The sequence below is a fragment of the Lipotes vexillifer genome, unplaced genomic scaffold (assembly GCF_000442215.2).
Source record: "Lipotes vexillifer unplaced genomic scaffold, Lipotes_vexillifer_v1.1 scaffold1143, whole genome shotgun sequence".
Taxonomy (NCBI): Eukaryota; Metazoa; Chordata; class Mammalia; order Artiodactyla; family Lipotidae; genus Lipotes; species Lipotes vexillifer.
Window position 1 is genome coordinate 380,297 of NW_006770581.1, and position 10,342 is coordinate 390,638.

Below are 10,342 nucleotides of genomic sequence, written 5' to 3' on the forward strand. Positions count from 1 at the left end.
TCACTTTAGGGAGGGTGGGAGGGAGGGAGACGCAAGAGGGAACCACCAGGGAGGCCCTTCCAGGGGATTTTGATGCACTCAAGTTGGAGAACCTCTGATGTAAGGGTTGTAAGGTCACATCTTACAAATTGGGATGCACACTCCTTTATAATGGAAGCATGATATTCATCTTTCTTTAAGAGGATAGGAAACTAATGGAATTGGAGATTTGGGGCCATATCACATGTACTTAAAAATGTTTCTTCATTGCTTCTTAAATATGGCAGGAAACAAAGAGTCCAATCCTGGAGTTCAGGATATAGAAAGAGAACTGACTTGTGTGATGCTGAGAACTGTGGTCACGCTTCTGAAAGGATCAGTTCGGAATGCAGGTAAGGATGGTATCAAATTCACCTTGTCACTGGTTGGGAAAACATTAACTATTTCCTGGTGATTTATGTCATTGTTCAAAGGCTATATCCAAGGGATAACAAATACTATGGCTGTGGCTGATGTCCATTCATTGGTTGATGTTCAGTGATCAACAGTAAATTGGTAGACACATCAGTTGACACTTTTTACGGTTTAGGTTGCTAAATAAGGTTGGGAATCAAAGAGTTATCTTAAATTTATGAGACCACAGAAACCCCATCTCCCTCAAGTAAAATCTTTTAATATACTGCTGCACTGACTACAGATACTTTTTTAAAAAGATTCAAATTGTAAAATACAGGCAGAGAAAGCTCATCATTTTTTTTCTTTTTGGTACACGGGCCTCTCACTGTTGTGGCCTCTCCCGTTGCGGAGCACAGGGTCCGGACGCGCAGGCTCAGTGGCCATGGCTCATGGGCCTAGCCTCTCCATGGCATGCGGGATCTTCCCAGACCGGGGCACGAACCCTTGTCTCTTGCATTGGCAGGCGGACTCTCAACCACTGCGCCACCAGGGAAGCCCAAAAGCTTGTCATTTTTAAGAGACATAATTTGATGTGCTTTCAGCCCATGATGGATTTAGTAGCTTCATCCATTCAAAAAAAGTTTAGCTTCCTAAGATCATGTGGCTCTCAACTTAAAAAATATGTGCCTAAAATATAAATGCATGTATATTATACTATGAAGCAGATGCATCAGCAAAGTGACATCAGTGGGTTTGGTGATTTGGTGCATCTTTATCTGAGGCCCTCACAGGTCAACTATACCAAATGTGAATGATTATTTCATTATGGTAGAGCATCTCTAATGTTAGACCATAAGAGATTCCCTGGAGGTTCTGGTTAATAGGGAGGTGCATATTCCTAAGCTCCCTCCCAGAGATCTAATTATCAGGTCGAGGTAGAGCCTAGTAATCTACTTGTAAACAGGCTTCCAAGGTGATTTCCATGTAAGGGGTACCTGGCCCATAATTGGGGAAATCCTGCCTTATGGAGTTGACCAGCTCAAATCCATGTCATACCATTTGAACGATCCAGTTACTTCCTAGTTCTTATTCTACATGTGATTACTTCAAAGATGAATCCTGGGGAAGAAATTCTTAGGATTACTTTTAAACAAAAACATACCATTAGCCAAATTTCTTAAATCCTGCCTGCCGCCCACCTTGCCACAAGAAACTACCTACGAGTTAAACATACTCTTAAATTCTGGTTTGCTTTCAATAAGAATTTGGGCAGAGATAAGAGAGAATTGCCATTGGCCCTGGATTAGGGGATTATGTGGAAATAAATGCCAGAGGTATATCCAATTAAAGTTTGCATTACTTACGTCTCTAAAACAGAAAAGGGGGAAATATTTTTTCAGAAACAGAATTCTCACTGGAGAAGAAAGCAATTTTTCTTCTTAATTCTCAGCTCCATAGTTTCTCTCTTCCTCTTCTTATTTTAACAGTAGGTATGGATTTTGGAAAAAAATTTCTAATGTGTGGAAAAAACACATACACATGTAGCCAAACAAACTTGGAAATTGTGAGGAAAAGCTTTCCTTGTAATTGAAGCTAAGGTGCCAAGGCCCCCATCGCTCTAGCCCCATACTCTCTGTCTGGTCCCCAGTTGTCCTGAAAGACCACGGCATGGTGCCCTTCATCAAGATCTTCCTGGATGATGAGTGCTACCGGGGAGCCTCACTCAGCATCTTGGAGCAGCTCTCAGTCATCAACGCCGAGGAGTACATGAGCATCATTGTGGGCGCTTTGTGCTCATCCACTCAAGGGGAACTGCAGCTGAAACTGGATCTCCTGAAGGTGATGTCCAGTCCTCCTCTGTGATGGGTTTCCCATGTACATGCAGCAGGTGATGGGCATTTGCCCATGCATTCATTCATTTAGTTGGTCACTGTATCATACAGGTAGAGTACTACTGGCTGCTGTAACAAATAAATCCCCCATCCTCAATAGCCTGGCACATTAGAGGTTTCTTTCTTACGCACCGTCCAATCAGTGATTGGGAGGAGTGTCATTCAGGGACAGCAGTCACCTGGGCATCTCTTCCAGCCATCAGACAAAGGAAGGGAGAGCAGAGAAAACGGCACATGTTCTTTTTCAGGCCTAAAACTGGTGCATGTTAACTTCTGTCCAAGTTTCTCTGGGCAGGACTCATCTGGATGCAAGACATGCCAGGAAATGTAGCCCCTAGTTGGGCAGCTACTTCCCAGCCACACTGTAAACTACGGAAGTGGATCCCAAATTGGTGGTGGCCAAGCAGCAGCCTTGTTTACTTGCCCAGCATTTAGTGAGCATCTACCAGTTACCAGGTCTGAGGCAGGGTGCTCGGGACACACTGTTGTACGAGATTCAGCCCTTGCCAACTGGTAGCTCGTAGACTAGGGCTAATACTAAGCAAGCAGTCATGGTGATGCAGCATGGTAATGCCCCAGAGGTTGAAGGCAGGCTGCCACGGGAACAGCAAAGTAGGAGAGACCAATGCTGCCTTACATGTTTGAGGAAGGCTCACAGAGGAGGGAACACCTGAACTGGGAAGAGGAAGCAAAAGGCAGTCAAAGGCACAGGAACAGTGGTTACAAGGGGAGAAGTAAAACTAGGCTGTCACCTTTGGACAACAAAGAGAAGCATATATTTTTGTTTTTGTAATATTGTTATTAATCATCAAGTTATCTTAAAACAGTTAAAGATGATAATAAACATCATCAGCCTTACAGCTCTCACAATTTTGTTGCTGTTCCTGCTTTTCCATTTCTTTTGTCTTTGCGAGCTTATGCCTTAAAAAAAAAAAAAAATCCCCTTTCTTTTGTTTACGCTGTTTAAGAGAAGAGCAGATGTAAATGCAAATATCTCCCAAGGAACTGACTTGGGGACCTGTCATGTCTATGTGCAAAAGAACCCCCTATGCAATACACACTCATGTTTCATTATCATGCCACTCTGGATCACTGGTGAATTTTATACAATACAAAGTTGCTCTGATTTCCAAAATTAAACCCTCAACCTTATTTAGCCATGACTATCTCTGTACAAAACCATTTTACCAGTTAGACAATGGCATTCAGTTTATTTTACCTACTTTATTTCTCAGCAGAGCCAATGTCAGGCACTGATGCAACTGCATTCATGTCTTCTCATGACCTAATCCTGTGGAGTTCGGCATGGCCAATGTGTCATGAGAATCCCATCCAGAAGTGGCATTATGACCATAGTTATCAATGAAGGTGATGAAACAAAAAAGGAAAGTTAAAGGTCTTTTGAAAGACACTGGAGTCCCATGATTATGTGAAGTAACAGGATTGAGGGGAGCATGTAAACGGGAGAGTAAGGGGGAGAGACATCAAGAATTGATGACAGTTTACAGCTGGAATGCACCTTAGCTTCATGTGGTCCTATCTTGATATTGGGCAGAGATAGGCCCCGAGAGATTCTAATACTGAATGGTGAAGTTGAGTTTGGATCTAAGACTCTAGTGATTTAAAAATCTGGTGATTTTTCCTCTTCATTTTGCTGTTTGTTGCATTATTTCTCATATGTCTGTGTTCAGCTTAATTCACATGAGCCTTATTCTAATAAGGAACAGGGAAGGCAGACAGCAAGGCAGTTAGGACTTTGGTTTTCTGTTGGGTGAATAATTGGAAGCCCTGTATCTATTTCTGACATTTTCATATTGAAAGTCAAACAGATTCATGGAGAGAAAAGTTTTGGAGAGCACAAGTGTTTTTGTGTCCATTATAGAAAAGCTCTCTGCTTTGCTCCTGGAAAGTTCATCTTGCTTACTCTATAGCCCAGAAGCACCTTCCTGGAGTGTCAGCCCTTGGGTAATAGGATTGAATTTCTAGAATGAGCAATGTAAAGCCATTATGGTGTTTTACAGATTGACTATCATTTCAGAATCATGCTATCAACAGAGCACATCAAGGATGAACACTGTGTAAGCTTATTTAACAGAGCCATACCCCGCACTCAATGTGCTGTCTTCTCCCTGGGTACCAAGTCACTGCTGGGCAGTTGGGAGGGTGCCCAGAGCCGCCATTGTTCTTCCAGGACTAGGGTGATAACACATTGCAGCTCCCGTGGGTGGTGGGGAAGGATTGGGCCTCAGAGCCTGTTCCAGCCTTGCCCACCACTGAGTCATGTGAGCAACTAGCCAACGTTTGCTGGAATCTGATGTGGGATCTGCCTTTGTTCTACATCACTTTGGGAACCCCCTGGGAAACAAAGATGTAAAATTAGTTCTTTCTGGCTAGATTTCCTTTTTTTGGCAGTTGACAGTGGACTCTGCCCAAAGCACTGTGCCTGCAAAGTGGGTCAGATGTAGGATGAGGTGGAAGTGATGGAGGGAGGGGACCTCAAAGGCAGGACTCCCTGCCCCACCACCCAGTAAAGGTTTGTCATCTCTGAAGTGTATTCACATCATGGTGCCACCCTCATTTCCCTTCCCTGAGAATCAGCCAGCTGCTCTGGAGGAGAAAAATCCTCCAGAAACATGCGACTTAAGGCAGTTGCTTCCAAAATCCAGTGGTGCTTCCATACCAATACAGAGGCACATGTGACTTCACCACCTAATTCTGGCAAATGATAACCGAGTTAAAGAATAATGTAAGCAAATGAATTTCCTCTCCGTGGCCAGTGGGGCTGTGATTGGGTTATGCACAAATTCAGATTGATTTGCTAATATACATTTAGCTGTTCAACTCTGAGCTTAATCGCATTACCTCACCGGTCTTCCAGCATGACACATGGAAAATTATGAGGAATAACAAATAATAGAATGTGAAATAAATCCTGTTAGTCCTAACGTAGTTAGCGCTTTGCAGCAGACATCCATTTTATAGATTCAAGCTTGAGGAATACTAACTCAGAGAGGATGACATGGTAACTGAGTTAAGGAGTAGAAAATGTGCTTAACGTTGACCTTTCTTGAAATGTGTCAACCCTAGCCTGATTACTTTGACTTCAGCTGATTAAATTTACTCCCTTCCGTAGACTCTCAAGCCTAGGTGATGCATTATCATGCAAAGTTGAATGACAGTAATGGAGACCCTCCCCCCAGGTCCCCAGTTCCTGACAAATCGTTTCAAAAGTAGTGCAGTATTTATTTTCCTTTATGATAGAAATGTTTCTCTTTAGTTGCTATGAAATTAAGCCTTTGTAATTGGATTTTGGGCTCTTTACTTTATGACTCTGCAAATATGAAATTAACCCCATCCCAAGAAATAATAGAGCAGTCTAAGTTCTAATGAGATTACCCCCATTTTAGATAATGACTTTGAATTTAATAAATCAAACAAAGCAACAATTAAGGTCAGCCATTCCTTTTTTCTCCACCCCTCCCAACAGGAGGAGAAAAGAACCATCTAGGAATTACAGAGGTTAGACCCTCTGAGAGACACAGATCATAAGGAGGACCATTATTGGTTTGCTTTCTTTCTAAAATATCTGCTCTCAACATCCCTTGAATGATGGAGACCTTCTGAGCAATACCTGATGTCAACTCGGACAACTGGAAGATGGTTTCTTAAGGAAAGAGGGGGGTTTTAGTGGTCATCCAGCACTTAGACAATTGCTTGTAATCTGATTAGTTTTATTTTTTAATTACTGTCTCTTTTTGGTGTTTGTTTTGTCACATGTCATGTGACAAACAGAAGGGCTCCATTCATTCCATTTGTCTTGAACAACCTCATAGTAGTTTTAGGAGCCATTGAAAGCACTCACATAAATCTAGACAGTTTACAGTTTAACAGCTTAAGATTTCCTGATGTCTTGATGATTTCTTTATTTTCCATGGCACGAGTCGCATTGAGACAGGTCGAGACAGACAATGCAATGCATGCTGTACCACACGTTAATGTTCAGCCTTTTGTGTGGATTATTAGTTGGCAGGAAGAAACTACCACCACCACATGCACTTCAAGGTTAGAGTTCATTTCCAATTTGATCAAAGAAATAATATTCTGTGCAGAGTGCGTTGCTCACACAAGGCAGGCACAGAGGACTGGCCCCAGTGTCCTGGGGTTGGGGGTGGGGTTTGGGGAAGGCAGCTGTGGTGATGCAGTCTATAAAGAGAAAGGCCGTGCCTCGTCTAGAAAGCTCTGTGTTGCTAAACCATAAGGTTTTACATTCACCAAATGTCACTATTCTGAAGAATCTGTTCTAACAGTCTATATACAATCTTCTCTTTAAGGACCTGGCTACAAATATCAAACTTTCCTGGGTTTTGAGCAAAATTCAGAAGTAGTTAGGTCATATCCTCACCCAGGAGGGGAAAGCAGTTGTCACTGCCTGGTCCTTAATGTTTCATTTTTGCTTCTAGCTTTCAGGCAGTCTGGAAAGTCCATTTCCCTGAAGTCTATCCCACCACTCTCATTTGATCCCCCGTTAGCGCACAGCCCTAATGCTGTTTCTTTTAAAGAACAAAATGACAATTCAATTTCCCCACAGTCACCCCGTGAGCTGTGGTGGGTAGTCTTTGATCTAACCACCATAAGTCATGCATTATTTTCTCCTATAACTGGGAAAAGATCAACTGACCCACATTGGTAAGGATGAATCTTTCTACATCACTCTATATGATAATTTGTCCATTTTGAACATAATCGTGGCCTTTGGCCTTTTATAGATTCTCCTAGTTTCTACAATCTTTGTTTTTCATTTCTTGAAATGTCATTGATGGGGCCGTGGGAGCACGTTAAGCAGCTCCTTGGTCATCATTTCTCTCCATCTTTGAAAGAGTCCTTGCCTGTATACATTTACTTAGTCCTGGCTCATTTTGTGCTTTCTTACCCCAAGCTTGGGTTGACTGCCTGCCAAGCAGCTCAGGCTTCATGTAGCAGAATATAATATTAGATAACAGAATTTGGGTGTTAGGAGTACACATTATATTGTTTCAGATAAACTCCAGTGTTAGGTTAGGGTTACCAGCATTTTAGAGATAGAGCTAGAAAATCACCTTTGCCCCGCAAAGTGCATGACTTCATATTTCATAACTACCTGTAACTTTACTGAATTTCTATTTGACTTTCTCTATATGAGAATTTAAAAATCTAATCCCTTCCCTCCTTTTTTCTGACCCACCAGTTTTCTCTTTGTCAATGGACTTTCATGCATTATGCTATAGACTGTCACCCTAAACCATGCATTTAAGACACAGCATCACCCCCTCTCTCTCAAATTGGGAATTTCTTTTTATTTTTTCTCTTTGAAACTTGTTTCAAGCATCCTGAAATTGACTTTAAGTTGTGCCTGCCCAGACAATCCTCTTTCTTGTGTCACTGAACACTAAACATTTGAAAGGACAAAACAATTCAAATCTTCCTCCAGAGCAAAACTACAGGGACTGCCCATCTCTGGGAAACATGCCTAAGAAGCCTGGGTCTTTGATGCAGTCCCATGCAATTTTCATGAATAGTAAATAACTAAATACCAAAAGTTAGAGGCTTTTGATATTTATCTAAAATCATCCATGCATTCTTCACTTTTAGGTGTGAAACTTTAGCACAGAATGAGAACTTCTTAAATGTAGTCCTTCTTTCCTTCCGAAACATTTATTGAATACCTAGTGTATATCATGCACAGGGCTCAATGAATAGTACATTGGAAGTGCTTAGTAAATATTTGATTTTAGAAGGAATTAAAAGTTTGGCTGTCTGGTAAAAATCTCAGCAATCTGTAGAAGGTAGATTGCATATGTGTGTTGTAATAGCCTAAACTCTACACACGGTCTATATTATATGCTATATCTATATGTTTCCTTCCATTAGTATTTCTCTTCTCCACCTTAATTTCCTCATATTTTCACACCAGGTTTTAAGTAGATTTGTTTGACTATCTTTCATTTATTAGAAGTATCTGTGCCTCGGGAGGTAAATAGTAATAAGTTGCTTTATATAGATTTCACTGAGTCTCCTTTTGCAATACAGGAAATGGTTCATTCCATAAGTTTAGCAAATATTTATAAAGTAGGTGCTATGTTCCACAGTAGTGAGCAAGCCTGATTTCATGGGGCTTCAATGCAGGGGAAGGCTGAGACAATTTTCAAGTAGCTTCAATACAGTGTGGTGAGAGTTTTGATTGGGGATTTACAGGTGTGAGTACTCAGCCTCAGACAAGAACAAGCTAAGGGTCAGGGAAAGCTTTGTGGAGGGAGATGCATTTAAGTCAAGATATAGGACTGTAAGTCAAACCTATAAAGCAGCATAGCCTTTAAGAGCAGCCATTTGAATGAAGACACTGAGGCACAACCCAAAACTAAAAGTAAGTAAGAGGAATGGTACTGACCTCCCAGTGTTTCAGAGTCGCGCATTGGTAGCTCGCTGTTCCTACGGAGTGGAGCGCAGAAGAGCACCCGGAACGCTTTGGCAGGGATGGGTGGGAGCTCAGCGTTAAAGATCTGCCTCCTCCATCTCACTCACTTGTATCTCATTGGTTTCAGTCTCTGCTCCGGATCCTGGAGACCCCCAAAGGCCGTGCTGCTTTCAGAGTCTCCAGTGGGTTCAATGGGCTGCTGTCCCTGCTCTCTGACCTGGAGGGGTCTCTCCGGGAGCCCCCACTGCAGACCTGGGGGTCAGTGTCCCCCAGCCAGACCCTGGACCTGGTCCTGCACACCCTCTGTGCTGTGTCTGCAGCACTGTACCTGGACCCCGTCAACGGTGACTTCTTTAGGAGGACCGGGCTGTTTGAGAAGCTGGCAGAGGACCTCTGCTTGCTGGGCTGTTTCGGGGCCCTGGAGGAAGAGGGCGCTCCTCCGCACTCCTGGGAGGACACAAAGGTCAGGCCATTTGCCGATTTGATGAGTGCGGCTTTTTCCTCTGCCAGCCCACCCCCACCCAAGATACAGAGCTGCCTCCAGATCCTCAGCTTCCTGGACAGCATGGCCCGAGGCACCCTCCACCTGTGCAAGGACCTGAAGGACTCCCCGAGGGCGAGGCAGGAGGCGGTTGTGGACGCTCAGAAGGGAGAAGCCGGCAGTGACCCGCAGGGAAACTTCAAGCAGTGGCCAGACCTGGAGGACAGGTAGAGCTTTGCTGCCTGCTTCCCTAATCTGTCATCAGTGTATCTCTGTCTCCCGAGTCCTACGTAAGCACCCCGCGCATGCGTAGTACAAACTGGCTGTGAGGAACCGTCACATTGTTACTTATTGTTCAGAGTAGGTGTCCCAGCCCGGCGTTGTTCCAGCAAATAGAACGAGACAGAGTTGAATTCAGAAGCAAAGGAAAGCTTTCTTCTTTTATCAGAGAATGGAGAGGTGCCAACTCACTTGCTCTCCTGACAGGCCAGGGGTGGGGCTGCCGTTTAGGGATCTAGAGTGGAGGTGGAGGGGGCGGAGATGGCAGTGCTGGGTGCAGCGTCTCTGCACACAGCTCACCGCCGCCATCTTGAATTGAGTATCGTATGCAGCGCTTCTGCGCACGATCCACGGGCTGCAGTGTCCCGTGCAGCCGTTTCGCACTAGGAGCTCCGGTCTGAGGTGCGTGGTGTGGGCCTCTGTGTGCAGTACCCTATGAGCAAGTGAAACTAGACTAAGCACAGGAGAGGAGGTGAGACCTTATTTTATCACCTAGATTCCATTTTGTTTTTCCTAGGGACCCCAGTGGGCTTTGCTGGTGAAAGCAGGACTGTCTTTTCTTTAAATCAAGTTAACTTTGTTTTCGAGCCCCTCTCCCCGTCACCCACCCCCACCCTGAGAGCTGGCAGAAAACCAATGCAACTCAGTACAGGGCTGGGGGATGCTGTCGGGTCGCAGGAGAACCAGGGAAGTTCACCCAATCTTGGAAACTGAGGGCAGAGCTCTGCTGCCCATAGGCTCACTTTCTTCTTTGGCGTCTTTGCTGCTCCTGGGAGCTCTGATGCCTGGGCCCAGCCTCCCTGGTATGCCTGGCGGCCTTTGCCTTCCTAGGTCTTATCTCCGACCCCCCCCCCCCCCCCGCCC

General features: G+C 44.1%; 1 protein-coding gene across 2 annotated transcripts in view; it reads left to right on the forward strand.

Annotated features, from left to right (window-relative positions):
- Positions 1 to 10,342, forward strand: part of WDFY4 (WDFY family member 4) — a 270,159-nt gene that overhangs the window by 21,468 nt on the left and 238,349 nt on the right. For both annotated transcript variants that reach the window (XM_007446234.1, XM_007446235.1), the window contains exons 9-11: positions 267 to 371; positions 2,024 to 2,214; positions 8,846 to 9,426. In XM_007446234.1, the coding sequence (XP_007446296.1) occupies positions 267 to 371; positions 2,024 to 2,214; positions 8,846 to 9,426 (877 nt within the window). The remainder of the gene's footprint in view (positions 1 to 266; positions 372 to 2,023; positions 2,215 to 8,845; positions 9,427 to 10,342) is intronic.